The sequence below is a fragment of the Drosophila suzukii genome, chromosome 2L, assembly GCF_043229965.1.
Source record: "Drosophila suzukii chromosome 2L, CBGP_Dsuzu_IsoJpt1.0, whole genome shotgun sequence".
NCBI lineage: Eukaryota > Metazoa > Arthropoda > Insecta > Diptera > Drosophilidae > Drosophila > Drosophila suzukii.
The window spans coordinates 2,572,111-2,595,328 of record NC_092080.1 but is presented as its reverse complement, the minus strand read 5'-3'; the positions used below and the strand labels follow the sequence as shown (position 1 = coordinate 2,595,328).

Genomic DNA, 23,218 nt, shown 5'->3' with positions numbered 1-23,218 from the left:
TGCACTGGAAAATTTAATTTGCACATCATCGATAAACAGTCAACGATGACGGGCGGGGTTTTGTGGCCACCCCCAAAATGGCAACGTAAATGGTTAAAATGGGGGTGGCCAGGTTGGGAATTCGGGCCAGGGAACGTGTGAAACATGTTTATGATATGTGAGTTGAATCCTTTGCCAAAGCGAAAAGTTGTTAAGGACTCTATGAATATTGCATGCCCCTTATATACGTTTATGGAATTTATTTTCAATTTTTGGCTCTGCTTTGTTTTTTCTGGCCAAAGCTGAATGCATCAAAGGAATGAATTCGTTTTCGCAACCATGAGCTGCATAATCATAAAAAAAAGTTAAGTGACTGGGAATAAATTCTTCTTTAAATATTAAATTTGTTCCTAAAAGTTTAACTACAACAAAAATGGATAACAAATTGTTTATTTAATTCCTGTGAATATTTTAAGTAAATGTCCCAACATTTTTCTTTATAAATCGAAGAACAGAAATGAGATGTTGTCTTAGCATTTGATTTTAAAATTTAAACACAACAAAAATGTATATAAAATGGTTAATCGATTTTCTGTAAACATAAATTGTAAAAGTCCTTTAGTTATTATTTATAAATCATTATAAATATTATTAGTAAATTTAGCGAAGCTCATGAACTTAACTCCATTAGTAATTGGTATTTAAATATATATGTAAGTCTAGATTAATCTGGTGTTAGGTCGATGGCCTCAAACGAGCCGTGTTCCACAACTATCTGAATATTTAGCACACATTTAAGCTTAATCCCTTCGATCTTAGATAGATTGAACTGAATCTTGTATGCAGTTTGAATTGCTTCCGGAGGCCATAAAATATGTATATCACCTATTCGAGCTGCATTATCGCAGCGCAACGTGCCACCCCATTGGCGTTGCATAAATTGTGGCAGGTATTTATTGTATTTAATGTAAACTTGCCCACTTGGCACTTGGCAAGTGCAAATAGGCACGCAAAGGCCACCAGTTGCGTCTGCCACTTGCCACTTTCAACTTGCCACTTTCCGCTTTCCCATTTCTCATTTTCCATTTTCACTGGCAACTGGCAACAACAGACATGTGTGGTCGGTGGGTTTTCGGTAGTGCAGTTGCTGCAGCTGCCTCTTCAGCAGCCGTTGATGAGTTACTGCCAAGTTGTTGAAGTTCCTGGTCAAAAAGTTGACGCAGCCTTTAGATAAAACTGCAGCAGTGGCAACTGGGACATGGGCTGTCTGTACCGGAAGTGCGGGGGACACATTTGTACGATATAAAGTTCATTGAAGTATAAAGCAATTAGTGTTGGAAAGTAAGCCAGGCAAAGTTCCAGCCAGGTGAGGCGGTAATTTGATTCAACTTCCATTTGTGGATTGTGTTTGCTGTCGTGCCCGAGCTGCTCAGCTCGGTGGACGCCCAGATCCTCTTTGTATTGTATTAAACGTTGTATAAAAAACTTTGCAACTAAAATAGTAATCAAATAGAGGCGAATGTATATTAAAATCGGAAAATGTAAAGGCTCTATGCTCCTTTAAAGGCCTTAAATGCATGGCAACAGCTTTAAATTTGGTGAATTTATATATTAAAGTATTCTTGTCATGACCTTTTAAAAAAAATCCATTCAGTTAGTCAAAAATCAATCTAGTGTTGTAAGGTCTTAAACGATTTTATGTTTTATTTTTCCTGCGTACAAATGCTACTTTGGGTGACACGTTTCGCACAGCCAGGTTGGCCGAGCGGTCTAAGGCGCCAGATTTAAGCTCTGGTTCTCGAGAGAGAGCGTGGGTTCGAACCCCACACCTGGCAAAGGGAACATGTTAATTTTTTAACTTTTTTTATTAACAATGAGAAACATAGTCGCAGAATAATTAAGTGATTATTAATAATAATTTATAATTATTAAAAATATTATCGCGCAATATAACTAGCTATAAGCAACACAATATTTTTAATATTTTATTTTTTTGTTAATATACATCTTTTACATATGGTTAAAAAAAGGAATTTTATATATGCTTGTAATATTTTATTTTTTTGTTAATATATCTTTGATATCGCTAATATTCCCTAAGAGAGTATATATTCACATTAATTGAAATTACATTTAAAGCTTTAACGAATGTAGTTTCTCATATTTCACTACCAATTAATTGGATGCTTAATCAACAAAGAACAGCTCCAGAAGGGTATATTGCATTGGTATACTTGAGTATATTTTATTAATTACACACATGTGTAATTATTGAAATGCATTGTTCATAATTTACTTCTCGTAATGACAGAGAGAGTAATTCCCTTTTTTAATAAACAGTTTTAGATCCTATTTGACATTGCCAAAAACATTCCCCGGCCAACTTGACAAAGCTCAACGAATCGCGACCTCGACATGGACGTCAATAAAAAAATCATCAAGCCGCGACCATTTCCCTGCCATTAAACCAACCATGACCATAGATAAGCTCCGCAATGTTTGCGTAAATAAATTTCATCATCGTTCTTTTTTCCCCTCTGTTGTTTTCCCCACACGGCAAAAAAGTTGGCAAAAATGAGTGGGGCGGTCGAATAAAAATTGCCCTGCATATGAAAATATGTCCATTAAAAATAGATGTGTGGCCGTTGTGTGGCAGTGAACTCTCGGCCAGACTCGTCAGCTGTTGGACATGCAAATGTGCCATGCAGTTTGGCTCGGCTCTTTCAATTGCCACGCCCACTGGGCGCCTTACTGCCCCCAATAAAGAAAAAAAAACCCCAGCCCAAACTTTACCATTTGCACTGGCACGCACATTTGCGGTTCATAATTTGCGTGCCATTTTTGTATGTTGATGGACAAAATCAACAAACGAACAGGGCAAAAAAAATATTGAGCACTTTTGCAGTTACCAACTTGAATTTAAATTAAAATGCCAACGCAGCGCAAGGCAAATTACTACACACGGCCCATAAACCCATAAAGTTCACATATATTTGTATATGAAAGCCCTGCATATATGGAGAGACGATAAATATTGATTGTACGGTCACGTTAATTTCTGGCAATTATGCGCGTTTCACATTTATTTATAAAAAGTTTTAAGAGATATATGAATAAATGTATAAAGCGCATATATTTATATGGGGGACCACACCAAATTGCAACGGACTGTCTGTGGGTCCTTTATTATTATTTGTTATTATTAAATATGTCCCGATAATTATCGAACTCTTTCTCGACCTGCATCGACGGACAGAGCCCAACTGCCTGTGGTTGGCCAGATGCTTAAATGCACATTGAGTGGGCCAAATCGAAATGGTCAATACAGATGCCTTTTACGTAGGCAGCCCAGACAGCCATAAAACCATATGTGCATTCCGTAGATGGTAGATTTAAATATTGATTAAATACATGCATGCCTTTACTGGGGTAAACATTTCAGTTAATTTATCTGCTCCACTTTTAATCAATAAAAAACTTACTTAAATGTGGCTAAACCTAGACCTCTAACCTCTGATAACCTATTTCTACTAAATAAATCAACTAAAACGAAAGTGACAGTCCTTGCACAAATTCTTATTTTAATAAAGAAAAAGATAAAGTGCAAAAATCAATAGCTATTCTGCTTTCCATGGTAGATTTAAATATTCAATAAAAACATTCAGGCTTTTACAGAGGTAAATGCTTAAGTTAAATTATCCGCTCCAATTTTAATTAATAAAATGCATTACTTAAAATGGCTAAGCGTAAAACTCTGACCTCTGTTATCCCATTTCCCTAAGATAAATAAATATCAAGTATATATCAATTAAATTGAACGTGTCAGTCCTTGCACAAATATTTCTTTTAATAAAGAAAGAGATAAAGTGCAAAAATCAATAGCGATTCGAGGGTAGATTTAAATATTGATTAAATAGATGCATGCTTTTACAGAAATAAATATTTCACTTAATTTATCTGCTTCACTTTTAATTGTATAAGCCCTAAACTTTGTTAAACCATTTATCTGTAAGATTTAAATATCAATCGTATAACTTCAATGAAAAGTGTCAGTCGCTGCACAAGTATTTCGTTTAATCAAGATAGAGTCTTTTCGATAAAGTTGCATAAATCCATACTGATATATCTCCAGCTCGCCTCGTTTTATTGCATCACTTAAAATAAATTTAATTAATTAAGCCAACCAAAAAAGGATGGCAAGGCTGAAAAATAAAACAAAAAGCAATCGAGACACTTTTAAAAAGTGGGATGGATCTGGCAGACTTCCAGGCGTCGTCCGATTTGCATCTCTTCTCTCCTTTTTAACTCCGGCTGTACTCTTCCACCTCCTGAAAGATGGCATATGTGCCATCCAGTTCCCATTCCCCATCTGTATCCGTATCTGTATCTGTATCTGGGCTATCTTCTTATGTGCCAAACCGCTTGTGTTTCGTATCTGGGCTGTGTTTCCTTTAACTTTCCGCTCGCTTCCGGTTGCTCGTTCGTTGGTATATATGCTCAGTTTACTTGGCTGGCAATTATGAGAAGAAGTAAAAATAAAAATAACATTTTTAGCAGACAGTTTCGCTCCCCTTCCAGCTGGAAAAAAAACATAAAAACTCAAAGTTTTCCTTGCCTTGGAGATGGCAACGCGAGTCTATAGATTTGGCCCAGTAACTTGGGATTGGGCTGCTGGCAGCCAGTTAGCGACAAACAATTTTTTAGTGTAATTATCTTTTGAATAATTAAAGAAAAACGTTGGTGGAGCTTAAAAAGAGAGCTGAAGAAATGGCAAAAAAATGAAACCGCAGAGCTGCAGAAACCGGCGCCGGGACATATTTTCTAAAGTTTGCTTTGAAATATGCACAAGTCCAGTGTGCAGAGGGGTCGTGGGGGTCGGATCCCAACCCCCACCCTCCAATCCTACCAACCAACCCAGCCCCAAGGGCACGCCCACTCCGCCCTCTGCTCAGGGTTCGAAGCACACGCTCCCAACTCGTAATTTCCTTTAAGTTATGCTCATTATGCGCCAATTATTTGTGTCGGGCAAAGGGAAAAATTTTAAAAGTCAGCCAAATTAGAATTGGGCCAAGATTCGGCCGTTTGCCGGTAGAAAAGACGTTGAATGCTTGGCACAGATTTTGCTTGGATGATTTCTGGAATCCCTAATGCTAGGTACTAAACACGAGGAGGGAACGACATGGTTGAAGCTAAAATGATTTAAACTCAGCGGGTTGGCTTTGAATTTTACTTTCTGATTTTTTGTTCTGCTAAACTTTATTTTTGTATCATTGGAGCCAATAATAAGTTCAACAAAACCAATTACCCACATTTGCTTTTATATTTCGTTCTTTATTTATTTACATTTCCCAAAATTTATAAAATAGCTTAAACTATATTTTTAATTGCGATAAATGAAATCGGAAACGTGGTAGCATTTTTGTCGCAGCGGCTGTCCCGGTTCCACACCAAATAAATTATCATCGACTATACAATAAGTATCTGTTCCGCAATCACATCGGTTTCCAAAAACACATGTCGAATGACAAGTTGCACAATGTCCTGAACATTTCCTCGAACATTCATAGCTTGATCCATAGTTAAAAGTATTTGGAGCTTGGTTGGGATTGCATGGAGTCAATAATTTGTGTAGTTTTCTTCCAGCTACAACTGTATTGATTCCAGGTGGTAATCCATGTGCGAAAGCGAAAATGAACAAACAGCTCAATAAAAGAAGTACTATAAAATAAATAATAAATATTACAAAGCAAGAATTTTTTTTATAAAAAAAACTTACCCCTCATGTCTCAGGTTTTATTGATTATGTAGCTTTACTAATTTTATTGAATGAGATAGCTTCAATTATATTGTAGCTCTTTATATACCCTCAATACAGCACTTTTAACAAGAAATGCAATGCTATCAGTATCAGTCTAAATTTATATAGTACCAGTCACCAGTTGAAAATGTGATAAGCTTGTGATAGAGTTATTCATAAGTGCATGAATATAGAAAAATATTGTATTGTTCCATAAAAAACCTTGTAGAAAACCGATTATAAATTAGAACTAAATTAACGATCGAATTGACAGGCTTATTTTATACCTTATCTTAGTCACCTTATGTTTGTGCACCAAAATTCTCAAAGAGTTTCCTTGTTTCGAATGCAATAAATGCATATTATTATCAAGCAAGAACCCAATTAATTTGAAGCATTGCATTAACTTATATAACCAATTGTTGTGTAACTCAGATCTGTTGGCCCACTCCCGAAGAAGTGTTCTCAGAATGCAAGTTAACTATTTATATGCGCTGAGAGCCAATGCCAGTGATTGAAAGAAATTCGAGGGGGAACATCTGCAGTCCTTTCAAATGCCACATTTCAGAGCTCTGTTCCGTTCTGTTCTGTTCCGTCTGGGCTAAATGGGTTAAGAGACTTGGCTGCACTCTCAGCCCGGCATTTACTTTGGTTCATCTCATCTCCGTCGGGTTGTCGTCCTGTCCTGTCCCACGTGACCAGGTCCTTTTCGCCATCCTTTGCACTTTCTTGGGCTCTGGTGGCAGCAGTTGGCGGCAGTGGCAGCAGTGGTATAGTTATAGTTGCAGGAGACTGCTTAGTTTGTACAGGACCAAACAAGCACTACTGTTGTCTTAGGGACCCCAGTTGAGGCTGCTGCTGGTGCAGGCTGCAGCTTGGGCTGTCACCCTTAGCTGCTTCCTCCTTCCTCCTTGTTGACACACCATTACGGCAGCTAATTAGAGGAGTGACCCCAGCGACGCCGGCGCCATCTCCCATCTCCCAGCGCCTTTAACCCCAGACATCCCGCATCCGCAGTCGCTCCTCCGACCTGTCATGTGTACGGGACTCCTTGTTGACGCCTCTCACGTTGCTGTTGCTGTTGCCGTTGCTGTTGCCCATTGGTGTTGCAAGTTGCTGTTGCACATTGCAGTTGCCCTGCAGTCAACTGCCTTCACACTTGGCAGGGCTCGAACCCCTTCTCTACCTTCTCTCCCTTCACCACCTTCCCGAACCCCTTCCCAACCCCTTCCTGCCGTAGCCCGCTGGCTTGTCAACTTCCTTCCACTTCTCATTTGTGCGGCATTTCCGGTACAATGGCGGTAACAATGGAGGGAAAGCCTCGCTCTCGAAGTTGTTTGCTGGCGACGTTTCGCTTTCCGTCCTGGCTAAACCGTTTCACCACCCATATCCACACCCCATTCCAAAACCCCTTCCCATTCACATTCCCATTCCCCGATCCCAATGGGACTCTGCTGCAATTGTCTTTTGTCTCCAAATAGTTTTCACTTCTCTATTTGTTTCTTTCGCAGCTCGGAGTCAAAAGTTGGCTCAGTTAATTCATGAGATTTCACGGTTTATCTCACCGACTTCGCTTTCTTCCCACCTGCTCTATATTGTTCCTTTCTCCATTCCCATCCCTATCTCTATTGCCATCTCCATCTCACTTTTTGGTTGCTCAGTTCGCAACGCATAGTTCACAGTTAATTAGAAAACTATTCCGCGAGCGGCGCCACTTTCTCAACTTTTGAACTGCAGCCCATCTCGAAAACTTGCTGGCGAGTCACATTTAATTATAATTTTCCCAAGCCATGTTATGAATATTGTTTGTACTCAAAATAGTTGTTTTCATTAAATATAAATCTCTAGGGACAGAAAAAATATTATTTAATTTTGATCTTATTCATAAAGATGAAAGCAATTCGAGTTAGAATTTAATATTAAAATAGTACGTTTTTAAAGCTACGAGATCCATCTGAATGCCAGATGTTTTTCATTGGAAGCTAATAAAGATGAAAGCAGTTTTAGTAAGAATTTAATATTAAAATAGTAGGTTATTTAAGCTATGATATCCACCCAAATGCCAGATGTTTTCCGCGGAAAGCTAATGTTATTTTTGAGTAAATGTTCAGAACCTCTTAAAACAATACTAGGCCAAGATTATCTAACAAAGATTGTGGCGAGGGGCGAAAAGAACGTCGAGAGAACTATGCAAATATTCCATTGCCTCAGGCGAATTTAGGTTGTGTCTATTCAATCTATTCCTTGGTTGGGATAAATAAGCGAAACTTGTAAACAAATATTTCGAAATACAAGAAGTCGTTCCATCAACCGCAAAGTGTTTTCATTTGCTTATATATTTTTTCTGCTCTCAGCTGGAAAATTTATTGGATGCAGCCAAACTGATTTGATTAGAAACGCCCCTTTCAAATCTTTAGTAAACTTGTAACGCCTCCAACCGGTCTGTTCCACCGGCTCTTCTGCTCTGTTCTGGCCATTTGTTCGGCCTTCAAGCTTAACGCTTTTGACGGTCGCCTGCCCAAAAGCAATCTCTTAATTTGTTTACAAGCTCTGCTTTCGGCTTTTCCTTTGGCCGTTCATCTTTCTCGATTTTCCCCCGCCCAGTCCTTGCCGTGCTGGTTTTGGAAAACCTCAAAAATATGTAAAAAGCCAAAGACTCGGCGTCGACTCGTTTGCAACATTTGCAGCCCCAAATGGGGGTTAAAGGAATGGGGGAGGCAGCGGAAAGGCCGGAGAAAGGCTGGGGAAAGGCAGGGGTCTGAAAGGGCGGCTCCGATAGAGATCCTGCTTTTATTTGTTACTTAGCATATTTTCACCTTGAGGGCAAACAATCTCCCACTAGGCACACACCCACAGACACACATAGCCAGTGCATGCAGTCGGGAGAAAGTAATAAATATTTTTTGCTGCGCCACTTTAGCTGCTTCAGCTTAAAAAACATTTCCATTTTTCTAAAGATTTTTTAGTTGCTTTTCTGATGCTCTGTGTGGTGGAATGGGTAGTATCATCTTAGTAAGACGTAAGTGTCATCAATATACTCAACTTTTATAAGTAAATAATAATACAAAATTAAGAATACTCTTCTTATTCACATTACATTTTATAATATACCAGAAAATTAATTCTAAATTTTTTGCAGTGTATCTAAGAGAATTATCTAAGTATTACTACTTACTATATATTACTAATATATAACATTTCATCTTAATTCAAAGCTTACTTATAGAGTATCAAACTTAAAGATAACCATTACCTTTGAACACTTTGTTTTAATAAATCATAGAATTAAATTACCTTCCTATACAAATCTTGAACTTAAATAAAAAATCCCTATACAATAAAACACCGCTCTCGAGAAAGTTTAAAATCCATGTCAATAATAATGTTACCATTACATAAGTAGGGGTCCTTACAATCTTAATATAATTAAACATGGCATCAAGGACCCACGTACCCACTTACATACATGTATAGAATATGGCCAATTAAACCCATAAGTTCACTTCAAATGCCAACAATTTCCCCGACTCTTTTCCAAGTGAGCAGAGCTACCCCAACATCAATGGGTTCGGGGAAAATAACAAGAGTATCAGGCATTTCATCACCTCTTCGATAAGCTTTTCATACTCGTCCTGTTTCACCTATTTCACTTTCCGCACTGAAACGGCGGTCGTTGGCTTATGCTGGCAATATATTCCAGCTACCTGGCGACCCAGCCCACCTTTCCTTTTTATTTTTACTTATGTACATGCATATAAATTATATATATTTATGTGTATTTTTGAATTTAAATGATTGAATTGCCCGTGTGCCAGGGCAAAAGAAGAACGAGCCAGAACAAACAGAACCGAACAGAACAGTCGGAGAGATTGAGTCTGGCTGCCATTTGCAGAAATATGAAAATTACCTTTAATGTGAAAAGGCAGACAGTCGAACAGGGGCGAGGAAAAGAGGAAAAGGGGGCTCTGTTTTTCCACCGGCAGGCAGAATTTTCACGCTGCCATCTAGATAGGCCCGAAAGAAAGGCAGACAGTTGGAGGGCCACGAGCTCTATTTTATTTTTGCTTCATGCCTTTATATTTCTGTTTTGTGTTTACATAAAAGTGAAGTGAGGCAGATTGCGCTCGAGTGCGTTAATCAGCGCTCCTGGGCAGGACAGCAGGACCAAAGGACATCGGGACTGCTGGGGCTGCTGGGACTGCACACAAAAAAACGCGTTAACTTGGTTAAATTAACTGAAAAGGCAGACAAGTTCTTGATAAATCTAGCTGATTAAATATACTACTGTGCTGAAAAAACTAGCATGGCTTTAGGTACATAATATTGCACAGAAGTAGACTCAATATCTTGGCATTTTCCAAATAGATCCATAAAAAAGATTTTAAATGTGGTATCTATTATTTTTGCTAATTTCCGAATGAAATCTCGATACCTTGATTTTTTACATACATAAATCATAGTCAGACTAATAGATTTAAATGGTTTTGCTGTAATAATGTTTCATTGTATTTTTGTTTAATTAATTATGTAATCTTGAAAATTTATGAGGCCCTTGTAGAATATGATAAATTACAAATGAACTAAAAAAATGTATAATCACCCATTAACATAAATACTTTTTACTGGTACTGGGCCAGTTGATTTTGCTCTAAAGGACAACTCTGGTATTACCTGATACAAAGAATATTTATGTATTACTTCCATATATTCACTTCTTAATCTAAATCCTTCGATTTCTTGTATACCAGGTGCATAAATCATAGATAGAATAAAATATTTAAACGTTTATGTTGTAATAATGTTTTATTATCCCTTGGTATAATTAATTTTCTAACCTTGGTAATTTATGCGGCACTAATTGAATATGATATATTTCAAAAGGGGTAAAAATGTATTATATTATATAATCTAAGTACTTTTTTATTGTGTATGGTACTGGGCCAGTTGATTTTGCTCTCAGCGACAACGTTGACTTTCCCCAACTGGTCAGCTGAGAGGTGAGCGGGAATCGGGAGGTCTGCAAAACAGATTATACTGATTTCATGCTGGAAAATCAAAAAATGAACGTGCGGCAATTTACATACTTAAGTTGGGATTACGGGGGAGCAGATTTGTCTTCTCTTTTCCCCGGGCTTTCCTGTATTTTGTTGATTCTTTTTTTAGGCCCGGTCTTGGCAAAATTTATTGGCCACATGTTTCGCCAGCCACCTTCGTGAGTTGAACAATTTTCCATTCCTTTTTTTTGTTTTTTTGTTTTTCCATTTTATATTTTGACAATATGGCTTTTCAACATTTTGGGCGACTACAAGGAATTTCCGGGGATTCCATTTTTAATTGAATTCTGTGGGGCATTATTGTTACCGTTGCTGTTTAGCATTTTGTTGGCTTTGCTGGATAATTAAAGTGCCCCAAGTCAACTTCGTGGCATATATTTTCTTCCGAATTCTTTCATCAGTTGATTGTTTTTAGTGGAACATTTTTGGCATTAAGTCTGTTTTGGTTTTCCCATTTTAAAGTTTGTTTCTGGTGGTGTAACAACAAGTTGATAATTTTCATAATAAGCGCCAGACAGCAACAATAATTACATTAAAATGAGGCTGGGATTCTTTTGGAGGGGAAAATTACATGGAAAGCTGGGCGCCTTGCAAATTGCAACTCAAGTGGGTGGGAAGTAGATGAAAGAGAACGGGAACAACATTAGAACACTTAAGCACTTAGCCAACCCAACCCATCAACTCCCACTCGATTGTAGTGGATGGTTATCTTCCCAGTCCCGGTTTTTCCTCTGTTGCATATTCCAAGCACGTTCCAGAAAAGCGATTCCCTGGAATTTCCCACCCGAAGCTAGAAATCGCTTGGAGTCTTCGTTTTATCAATTTTCCTATTCTGTTGTTCATTTCCCATTTATTTCTGACTTGAGTGCGCTTTGAAAATTTGCCGATGGGATTTTAATTAAGTTTGAACAACAGATATACAAAGTTTATGAACCTAATTATTTTTTAAGATTAGGTTTGCAAAGAAATTTAAGAAAGATAATGTTATCATTTAAAAATGAAATATAATTATTCTTGTTCTTATTTACAACTTAAAGATAAAACTTATTAATTTTAAAAATATTTTAATATTGTAAAAGTCCATAAACAAGGTATAAGAATTTGCTGTTGTATGCCTTGATTCAAAAAGTATTATAATAAATTGAAGTTTTGAAGGGACAAAAGTTCTTATAATTGATTCTCCAATAAGTTCCACATGCCTTTTTTAAATTTGCATTCCTTAATTACTTATTACTGATTTTTGATTGAAAGGAATATGGAAATATTTCGTAATACAAGCATTTTCCAACTGCATTATCTGGAACACCCCCCGATATCGACTTGCATATGAACGGTGGGTCGAAGGACCCCTGAATCTCCTGCTGTATGTATGCACTACTGTATCCTCGTTTGCTATCCGTGGGTTATTTTGCAGGGAGTGCGTTCGCGTCCCTTTAGAGCAGCTCATTTTTGTTATTTTTATTGTAGCTCTGATTCGCGCTTTATTGCATTATAATTGAATCTTGGAGCGCACAACTAACGCAGGAAACGCTGGCTGACTGGCCACCGTTTCCCGTTCCCAGCTGTTGCACTTAATGCCAAGTGTTTAAAAAAAGAGTAAGCAGATGGGGGAGGAAGTGAAGGGAAAGGAAGTAATATTTACTTACTCCCACACCGTTCGACATTCGCCATTCATCTCTTAGGCAACCCACCGTGCAGCCCCGACCACCTCTGACTTTTCCTCGCCGCTCATTTTCCTTATTGCCAGTGAAATGCAATAAAAATTGTTTTCCCATAGACGATGCTGGTGACGGCGGCTAAGCAAATGTTGTTGGAAATGAGCTATAAAAGCGGGAAATTGTATTTTACAGTGAATTTCTGCAACACACAAACTAGCTAGCTGGCTAGATAGACCTGTTCTGGGGCCTGGGTCCTGTAAGGCCAACCCCCCATCCACATCCTGTGACCTTCCACCACCCACCAGCCGTGTCGACGCTCTCCATGCTCCTGTCGCAGATAATCCGCTGCTGAGTTGGCTTGTCTTGACTTGGCTTGACATTGGCTTTGGGTCGACGTCCCGCTCCGCTTCCATTTTCTACGGTTCGAATCGGGTCTGAAGAACCCACCCATCCAGCTTTCCACCTCCCATCTATCGTGGCTTTATAAGCTGCCAATATTAAAATGATGACAAGTTTATGGCAAAAAGGCAAAGGCTTCGTCAGGCGAGGCAGCTACGGAATATTGGTCGGAAAAAAGAGCAGAACCAGTGGAGAAACAGATGAGCGAAAATGCAATTCATGGCAAGCTGATGTCTCGTGGCTTTATTTATAAGCAACCCATCAGAACGACCCCACAGCCTTGAACAATGGGAATTATAAAATTCCATCTGCCCCCTGCCCTTTCGCTTAAATAATCAAGAAATAAGTACTTACATAACTAGGAGACATTTTAGAAATGCCAACAGAGTACTCCTCTTTACAGGACATTTTGAAGGTAATCAAAAAATCACAATTAGATCTTAGATATGCTATTTGTCTGGCTAATAAAAAACTAGTTCAGTTGCTACACTATTAAATTTGTTTTGATATTAAAATTTAGTGTATTTTAAGTGACTCAAGTGTATTTTAAGATATCTTACTATATCTCAAAATATAGTTAGTAATAATGTGTTATAAAAAGAATATTTTCGTTGCTCTTAAGCCAAATTTAAGACATTGTATTATTTTCCAAGCATTCATTTTCTATATTTTTATATAAGAATATACTTTATTTTAAAGTTGTTAGTACATTAACCATATCCCTAAACAGTCTTATACAAGGGTATATAAAATCAACCCATAAATCTATTTCTTCTTGGTACAAAATATCGATTTACCTTGAATTCCAAATTCAAAAAAGACCCACAATAATGACAGGAATCGGTTTGGTGACCCACCAAATTGTCTTTTCCTGCTGGAAAAATTTACGTACTTCATATTTGGTTCATTTCCAAGTTCTCCTATTGCATCTCTGGTGCAACAAGGATGGCAGCAGGAAAAAAGAACGAATTACATAAATAACTGCGCAGTGTTTGTGCCATTTTGGTTGCCACATTTGAATAAAATATGAATAAAAACCGAAATGCATTTAGTTGGAAGGCGGAAGGGAGTCTAAAGTGGGTAGCGGTAGCAGCGACAGATAGGCGGTGGGTTGGGGTTGGGCTTAGGTTTGGGTTTTGGGGGTAATATCTCTGCAGGGCCTTCGCCGTACCCACTCCCCCACCACTCACAAGTGGCTCGACCAGTTTGTCACCTTTTCGCTATAGAAAAGGTCTTATAGAAAGACGAGACTCGTCGTCGTACTCGTTCAAGGGGATTTTTCCCTTTTTCCTGCAATTCACAGGCACTGGGAAATATTATTGGTTGGTTTTTTAAATGATATATTGGTTTGATAATGATATATCAGTAAGATTCAACACACGATAATATTTGCATTCAGTTGGGCCTCCCTGCCTCGAACTCCCGCCCTCCATTACCATTCCTGTTGCAGTCTATTTCTTTTTTTATTTCGCTGTCAAAACGTCAGCAATGTCGTCCTCTTGCTCGGCCTCATCCTCGTCCTGGTCCTCGTCCCGATCCTGCCCTTGGCTGTAGTCCTGTTCCTGGTCTTGGAACCCGTCTGGAAATCGTTCCGGAGCGCAGCGTTCGCTTGGCTTAATTTTGGCTAGGGAAAAGTGCATAAAAAATCTGCGGCGAATTTGCAATTTGAATTCGAGTCTGCCTGTGACCTCTTCCTGTCTCCTGTCTCCTAGGTCCTGTCTCCTGGCTCCTGGCCCCCAACTCCCTGCCCTTTTGCATAGCGTACCTATGTGTGCTAGTGTGCCTGTGACTCCTTTATTGAGCCCAGGACATGGTCGTCGTCGTCGTCGTCGGCTGGGAGGCCATTTTCTCCGAAATTCCCCCTCCTAAGAGCCGCCTTTTGCCGAGAAGTCTTGGCAGGCAGTCAGGCGGCTATTTAGGAAGTAATTTTCGCGCTTTCATCGCAACTTTTTCTTTTCGCCTGCTCGCTGTGCTGTCTGCAGATCTTTTTGGGCACGTTATTTGTGCTCCTTGATGGGGTCTGAGGATGAGGCTGCTCCTTTAATGCATTTTTAAAAATGCCAAAATGCGCAAATTGAAAGCGACTCGCCGGCCCAGCTCTCCGCACCCATCGTTTCAGTTCTCTAGCCCTCTAGAAATGAATTCTGCGGTCGCCCCAGTCTTTTTCGCTCGGGGTCACGTGCTCGCAGGACGCAGGACATTCTTTAGGGGGGCCAGAGAGGTGTATATACTATGCCAGGGGCCACACGCAGGCATAATTTCAGCCACTGCACTCAGACTTAATGAATATTTTAAGGACAGCTTTCGTATTACCTGCCACTGCATATGTTATATGCATAGATGTATGAAAGTTCGTCCAGGACAAATGTCGCAAATGAGCATCAAATGTTTGTCAAGTAACTATTTTTTGGGCTTGCGAAAATGCCAAAGTTCATATCGGAGGAGTGCCTGAATGGGAGATTACTTGTGGGCAACCCAAACATTACTTTCTCAATAATAATCCGGAGAAAAACGAGAAGCTTTTGCCACAGACCATAAATAATTGCAAGTGAATTATGCATTTATGTTTCATGTTTCGAATGTGCCCTAATTATAATTATACAAGCAAATATTAATCTTGAGGTCGGTTAAATATCATAAATCAATTTGCAATCAATACCCTTACAGAGGCAATTTCTTATTAAGTACAATTAAATGCACTGCAATTTGTAATTTAAATATGTTAAACCTTTCACATTCTCACAATCGTAGACAACACCCACAACGATTTAATTGGTTTTATTTCATTACCACTCAAAATTGACAGCTAATGATAACAGCCCATATTTAAACACCCCATCAAAGTCGGCTTACGGGAATAATTTAAATCCACACTTATCTAACCGCAAAAAGTAATTTCAAACAATTAAAAATTTCGTGTTGGTTTAAAATTTAAATTTAAAATAAATAACTGCATTAATTTCGTAATTGCAGGAATGCTGAAGAGCTCAAGTATCATTCGATGATAGCACATGCATACACATTTGCCATTCCGCTTGTGTTATTTTTTTTTCTTGCCATAACACATAATTAAAATTACACACATTTTATATATAACGTAAAACCCCACCGCACACACGCACTTTCAGTGGTTACAATTGACCCAAAATGAACTCTTTCCCCCTTGGAAATCTCGCGGGCTTTTGGCCAAAAGCCCCAGCCCGAAGATGCCAACCACAATTTAATCTCCCTGGAATTATTTTCCCCCTACCCCGAACCCAAGACCCCGAATACCCATCCTATGAGCCCGTTTCTCCTCGAAGGCGTTCTTTCTTTTTCGCTCATTTCAGCCCCCGCACCGCCCGGATTTCTTTGTATTTGTTAATAAACTCCCCGGCAGACTAAATTCAAATTACGCACACATCTTGAGAGGCTGAGGGGCCATTTCGCTTATAGGCTGCTCATTATGTCAGGTCTATATTCATATACGACTTGCCTTTTGCCTTCACAGCCCGCATCCTCATCCATGGCGTTCCGGTGAGTGCGTGAGTACGTCTCATTCGCATCCAGATCCCGGGGAATCCCCCGCCACTCTGACTTGTCGTAACATTTCATCTTTATTTTGGCATTATTCCCCAGGCGCCGCTTATTGTTTTTCGTGAAAATGGCAACGGCAATGGCAACAAATTAGAAGCGTGTGCCCATAGCCCGAAACGAGATGGAAACGAGCTGGGTTTCTGGGCAGTTCTAGGGGGTATTTTCTAGTTTCCTCGACTACGGGGAAGGTGGTTATCCCTGGAGCACCTTCGTTTTGGGTTAATTTCCCTGCTCTGCCATCTTAATCATCTAATGGTGAAGCGAGACCCACTTTATATGTCCTATATATTCTTTTTATATTATCATTTAAAATTGTAAGACTTCTTAGATCTTATCTCCTCATAAGTAATATTTTTTAAAACATCGAGCGTTATATAATAGCGACTTGCAGCACTAACTTTGAACTGCTAAAAGCTAATTGATGCAATATAATATTAATTGTCTATCTCACGAAAGCTGTTTGCTACAATATCCGGATGTAATTTTCAAATAACTTAAATTGTAAGGAGTTCGGTTCAATTGATACTTGTAATTATGTTAGATTGATCACAGACCATTTAATTTAAAAAAAACTATGTGCATTTTTCATACTACCCTAGAAAATGATCCAAAGCCCTTCATTTAATTAAACGCTTAATTGCCCTCTGCTCTATTTACTCGTTTATTTATCCCTCTGATCTACTTCTTTTTATTTAATTAGATGCAACATGGTCAGAAGGTTTCAATTTTGGATAAATTCATCGTACAACAGATTGGTTAACAGCATTCTTCATATTTGTGCCTGCGCATCCAGTTCACTCCATTCAGTATTCAACATTTAGCGTTCTAGGGTTCAACTAACATTCGTTATAATTTACAAAATATACGTGATAACGGCAATGGTGTATTGTCCTTCGCAGCGCATCCGATCAATGATTCATCCAGGCTCCTTCCTCTGCATCCTCTGCACCCTCAGCATCTATTTTAAAGTATTGTTTTCCAGCGCCAACGATTAAACATATAGAATATCTCTGTATACAAATATCAGCTCTATTTCTTCAAGCCCCAGGCGTTGTTACTGGGCACTGGGACCCGGCGTTGTCCGGACTCGCGTGCCAGCACCTCCATGATGCTCGTAGCAGGAAACCAGCACTGCGTGTAAATAAGCCAAATGAGTACATGTGAACAAGATTCATTGAGTTGAACTTACCCTTTCCTTGTGGGCCGTAGCCACGACATTTCGATTGGGCTCCTTGTCGTAGGAGACCGACTCTATGCCAAATATCTCGCACAGCTCGTGCACCAGCTGCCTCTTCTCGCGGTTCATCGTGGGGAAGGAGTGGCTCCTCGAGCGCTGCTTGCTCTCCTTGGCCAGCTTCACCAGATCAGTCAGCGTCTCGTAAACGCTCTTGGTCAGCGCCGGGTTTCTTTTTGCGAAGCCACGTACGAATTCCGAGTACTTGGTCAGGGTTTTCTGCTTTGTATCGGGATTTCCTGAGGACAGGGCCACAGCCAGACGACGATTTCTCTCCAGCAAACGACATTCATCGTTGCAATCCAAACTGGTTGAAAATAATATCAGTAAACATATTCTATATATCATTAAGGAACAAGACAACTCACGTTCTATTGGACTTGTTAGCTTTGGCGGGAGCCAAGATTTCGCTTAGCTCCATGTAATTGCCGCGCGACATTTCCGCCATGGATGAGGCCAGCTGAGCGGTGGCTATGCGACTGTGCTCCCTGGCCAGCTCCTGGCAGCTGCGGCTCTGCTTCCGGTGGCCGCACTCGCACTGCACCTCCACCAACTCCTTGCAAGGCGTCTCCGGACAGGATCCCTCGTGGCAAGCGGCCGCACACTTGTGACCACAGTTTGATCGCGGCTTAGTGCAGCTCTGGCGGCAGATCTCGCCGGCTGACTGACAGGCGCCTTCGTGGCATGGCTTGATGCACTTGTGGCGACCACAGGGCAAAGGCTTGCCACAGGCCAGGCCGCAGCTGAAGTTGGGCTGCGAACAGGGAATGGTCTTGCGCTGCTCGTGGTTTCCGTGGCAGAACTTCGTGGTGAACATCATGCAGGGCGGACAGGTGGCCGCCGAATGGCAGTTGTGTTGAGGCGGATGCTCGCAGGGATGGGAGCGCGAGCAAGGACGCTTACAAATTGGCTTCTTGGTGCCGCATGGCACCGGCGGATAGATCACTTCAGCGCCACACTCGCAGTAGAGCTCCTCGAAGCTGCTGCGGTAGCATGGCGGACAATTGCCACGATGGCATGGCTGATCGCACTTATGCTTGCCGCAACTCAAGGTTCGGTTACAGGGCAGCGGACAAGCGTGGTCTATATCGATGCAGCACTCAGCATTGCACTTGTGCTTGCCACAGCTGCGCTTCTTGGTGCAACGACGCTTGCAGCGGGCATCGTCCGCCCGACTGGAAAGCTGCCGGCATTTGATCATCTGGTCCATGTGTCCGCAACGACACTTCACCGCCGTCTGCTTGGGACACGGGGGACACTGGCCGAGGTGGCACTTGCTGCCGCACTGATGCGGATGAGCCGGCTTTCCGCAGCGTAGCGTCCTGGAGCAGATGCCCTCGCAAGTGGGGATGGGATCAAGGCAGCTGGAACGCTGAGCAGCCGGTACTGGCATCTTGCCGCAAGGACAACTGGTTATCTGCTCGGGACTGAGCTTACAGGGTCTGAAAGAAAGGAGTCATCAGTTTAATGGACTTTATTTTATCGCAAAAAGCAAGGGTTAGAGAAAGCTAGCCGCATGAACTTTGAATATTTTTGCATACAATTGACTGGTATAAAAGTTGGTGCTCAAGGTCAGGAGTGTTTTTTTTTTGGTTATTTTTAGAGACATGTTTAATGCGCATTTCTGAGGAATCGAGAAAAACGAATATTGTGCGCAAAAAGGGAAAGATTTAGATTTTTTTAAAGTTTTACGAACATTGCAATTTTCATTAAAAAATATACGAAGTCCTTATTTACCAATTTTGTTAAGTTTAGACAAGATGTATCAATTATAATGCATTTTTCGATTCAAAATAAGTGCACTTAAGGAAAGAAGGTTCTTAACGATATGTATATTCTCACCTACAGCTGCCCGCATGGCAGGAGTCCTTGCACTTGTGATTGCCGCAGGGTAGCGGCTTGCCGCAGCTCTCCTTGCAGGAATAGCTACGTTTATCCTGGCTCTCGCGCGTGCACTGCACCTGGCGCTCCTGCTTGCCGCAGTGGCAGTGCTGCTCCACCTGCTCGGGACACGCGGCGCACTTGCCCGAGTGGCACTCCGCCTGGCAGCGATGCTCGCCACAGTTAAGCGGCTTGTCACAGATCTCGCCGCATAGAAGCTCCTCCTTCATGGCGCACTGCATCGTCTTGGAGCTGCGTCCACAGCCACAGCTGCGCACCACGTTGGCCTGGCACGGCGGACAGGGACCCGGGTGACAGAGCAGAGTGCAGGCGTGGCTGCATCCCTCGATCCGGCAGCAGACCTCGCCGCAACTGTGAGCCAACTCGGTTCGCGACACCGGCGGGTTCTTCAGCTTTCCGCAGAAGCAGAGATACTCCCGGGGCAGGTCCTGCAGCACATTCTGACAAGCAGGACAACGCCATCCCACATCGGACTTGGAGCTGCTCGCCCAAGTAATGGTACACTTAAGGTGGAGCAAGTGGTAACAGTTCTGGCACGACCAGGTCGGTTGATGCGCCTTGATCGCCTCCACGCACACCAGGCACTCCAGTCGGCGCTGTTCGATGTCGCGAATCAGTTTCTCCCGCTGCGATAGCTTCTCGTTATCCGGTGCTGGCGGCGGCGGAGCCCTGCGTGGGGATATCTGCTGCTGTTGCGACTGCTTCTCGGGTGACGGTTGGGCACTCTCGTTGCTCGTGTCCAAGTCGTCAACGGCCCGAGGAAAACCGTTGATGCGATCCCTGTTGCGATTCCAGTCATCCCTGCGCTTGTTGCTGCGATGATTGTCGTAGCGTTGCTGCTTCTGTGGCCTCCTGCGATCGTTTCGCTCGTAGCGGTCCTCTCTCTCCCTTCGATCCTCCCGCTCGTCGCGATAGTCAGAGCGACGCTGCTGACGCGTACTTCCGGGTCTCGAATCCCTGTCCCGCTCCCTTTCGTAGTTGTGGTTCGAACGGTGGTTGTTGCCTCCTCTTTCAGCTGCTCCCTCGGCCTGCAGAGTCCTAGGTCTCGGCTCATTTATGGCAGTCTCTTGGCTGGCAGTGCTGTTCCCGTTTGTCGTGGCCGCCGGAGTCTCATCCAGACTCAGCTTGGCCAGACTGGGCACGAATTCGGGCGCCGAGGCCTGCAGCTTGGAAGCGCTGAAGTCGAACGGATTCATGCCAAACGGTGTGTAAAGACTCGAAAAATTGCTGCTGCTGCTCGGATGGCCCGATTCATAGCTGTTTGTAAAGGCGGCGCTAGCGATGCCATCGCCATTTTGATACGATGGGAATATGGGCTGCGAGTAAAACTGTTGAAAAAAAGGGATATATTTTACTTAGAATAATGACAAAAATAATAACAATAACAACCATAAACATTTATCGATTTAAAACCATTAAACTACAAAATCAAGCAAACACTATTTTAAAAGAACGACTATCACTTAAACTATCTATCTATCTTTATCTCATTTTCCATTGAGCATGATCAAGATTAAATCTACCTCATAGGGTAGGGAATGTCTTAATTAATAAATGCCCCGCCTGTCAATTTGAAATGTATGAAAGCACGATGACTCACATTCGCAAAGTTGTTGGAGTTTGTTGCTGCCGCTGGTGGATTCAGTCCGAAGGCTCCTCCTCCGCCGCCGACGGAGTAGTTGCTGTTGCTGGCACTGCTGCCTAGAGGATGTTGCATGGTGCCTCCGGCATTGGGGGACGCTCCTCCGCCCAAATTGTGCTGCATTATGAACTGATTGAAGTTCACATAGTTGTTGTTGCCGTGGGCGCTGTTGTGGCCACCCACTCCGGGCGCCTCGTGACCTCCATTGCAGGCGGCTGCCAGGGCAGGTGAATCATTGCCCTGTCCTGCTCCTCCGCCGCCATTGGTCAATTGTTGCCAGTACTCAGCCATGCGAAGTCCGGTGCTGAGCTGCTGCTCCTTGCGCTGGTCCTGCCTTCACTTTTCCGCCGGAGAGGTCTCGGTCTGTGCTTGCCCGCCTCCGACTGCTGGGCATTTCCCAGCTCAACTCCGGGATTGACCGCAACCCACGGAGGAGTAGTCCGATGGCCAGCAAAGCTCCAGACACGTGTGCAGTGATGAAATTGAGCCCAATGGCGAAATTTACCGAACCGAAAGCTCTGATCGATCGGATTGGGCGGAAGCCTGTTGCCGGTCAACTGGTCGCCACGCCGCCTGTGTGCGCGGGCACTTCTTAACTGGTTTTAAGGCGCTTTCTGCGTATTTTCGCTTAAATTTAATAATTGCTAACAAATTTCTTCTAGTGGTGGAGAAACACCGAGAGAAACATCGATGCCTGCACCACTTGAAATCGATTAACGGCAATGGTCTGATGTCGATAAGCGATAAGTGCCAGGATGGTGTCTCCGGTATGTCAGGATGGTGTCTCCGCTACGGTTAACCAGCAATAAAAACTATCTGGCAATATTGGCTATTATTCAAAAAAACGTTAAGATTAAATGTACGTTTAAAATGCACATCGTAGTAAATTTATTCAATTGCAAAGCCAAATATATTGAAAAGACACATAAACAGAAGGTATTGTGATTTGGCATTTACATTTTCAAGTTTTAATTTTTGTTTAACTGAGATGGTTTGGATTACTTTTACGTTTAAACGAAGTTTTGGGGAAAATAAAATAATGGTCTTAAATAATTCTTAATTCTAAAAAATAACAATTCTTTTTATTTTGTGATCGATTTTTTTCAAGTTAAAATGAAACACCTTTTTATTATTTGATGTTCACCGTGTACAAATATATACCGATGATCAGGCCGTAGAGTCCCAGAACCTCGGCGAAGATGAGGATAAGAATCATGCCGATGAAGAGGCGTGGCTGTTGGGCGATGTGTCGCACCCCAACGTCGCCCACCTCACCCACGGCATATCCGGCAGCCAGTCCGGCGAATCCCACGGACAGACCGGCGGCCAGGTGAACATACCCAGTGGGCAGCGAATACTTGAGAGAAGGTCCAAGTTCGCCGGAGAGAAGAACGGACACTACCAGGCCATAGATGGCAATGATTCCCGCCATAATCACGGGAATAATCGACTTCATCACCAATTCCGGACGCATTACGGCTGTGGCTGCAATTCCGGTTCCGGAAACAGCAGTTCCATAAGCCGCTCCAGCGGAAGTCAGCACACTGGAAAAAACGACCCCCATCACCCCATAGAAGGGTGCGTAAGGGGGATGGCGATCCAGTGTCAAAGCAGACTCGCTTGATTCTTTTAGCTGCATGCCCTCAATGAGCCCCATCAGGTCTAGAGAACCCGTTCCATTTTTCGTTGAAGGTACACCTTCCATTTTCTTAGTTTTATGTGCTGCAAACTACGAACTTAAATAAAAAAAGTTTTGCAAAAAGTTATAAAAATAAATAAGTTATATTTACTTGAATGAGAACGCTCTAATATATATTGCTTCAATCGATTCTAAATTTTTGCTTCTCAAGGCTGACGTTACTTATATTCCATTGGTTACTAGATTGAAAATACATACAATAATATTAAAATTATTCACTATTTCAGTAAACTATGATTTGATGTCTAAAAATCTGAAACAATGATAAAGAAATAAAT

General features: G+C 41.7%; 2 protein-coding genes and 1 non-coding gene across 4 annotated transcripts; 1 reads left to right on the top strand and 2 right to left on the bottom strand.

Annotated features, from left to right (window-relative positions):
• Nucleotides 1–1,730: 1,730 nt before the first annotated feature.
• TRNAL-UAA (transfer RNA leucine (anticodon UAA)) lies at nucleotides 1,731–1,814 on the top strand. The gene has a single exon. It is a non-coding gene; the product is annotated as a tRNA-Leu (tRNA).
• Nucleotides 1,815–17,100: 15,286 nt separating this feature from the next.
• Nucleotides 17,101–21,929, bottom strand: stc (nuclear transcription factor, X-box binding stc). The gene is made up of 5 exons (XM_017089630.4): nucleotides 21,200–21,929; nucleotides 19,540–20,927; nucleotides 18,066–19,139; nucleotides 17,653–18,004; nucleotides 17,101–17,594 (listed from the first exon to the last, which is right to left on the bottom strand). Exons 1-5 carry the CDS (start codon nucleotides 21,530–21,532, stop codon nucleotides 17,493–17,495), a joined length of 3,249 nt encoding a protein of 1,082 aa, XP_016945119.2. The 5' UTR covers nucleotides 21,533–21,929; the 3' UTR covers nucleotides 17,101–17,492.
• Nucleotides 21,930–22,343: 414 nt separating this feature from the next.
• Vha16-5 (Vacuolar H[+] ATPase 16kD subunit 5) lies at nucleotides 22,344–23,128 on the bottom strand. 2 transcript variants are annotated; one of them, XM_017075415.3, is made up of 2 exons: nucleotides 23,032–23,128; nucleotides 22,344–22,977 (listed from the first exon to the last, which is right to left on the bottom strand). In XM_017075415.3, the coding sequence occupies exon 2, from the start codon at nucleotides 22,944–22,946 to the stop codon at nucleotides 22,371–22,373; it is 576 nt and encodes a 191-aa protein (XP_016930904.1). In that variant the 5' UTR covers nucleotides 22,947–22,977; nucleotides 23,032–23,128; the 3' UTR covers nucleotides 22,344–22,370. The 2 variants fall into 2 exon arrangements, with proteins under 2 accessions (XP_016930904.1, XP_070850498.1); XM_070994397.1 differs by having other exon boundaries at nucleotides 22,344–22,970; nucleotides 23,032–23,124.
• Between the last annotated feature and the right edge of the window lie 90 nt (nucleotides 23,129–23,218).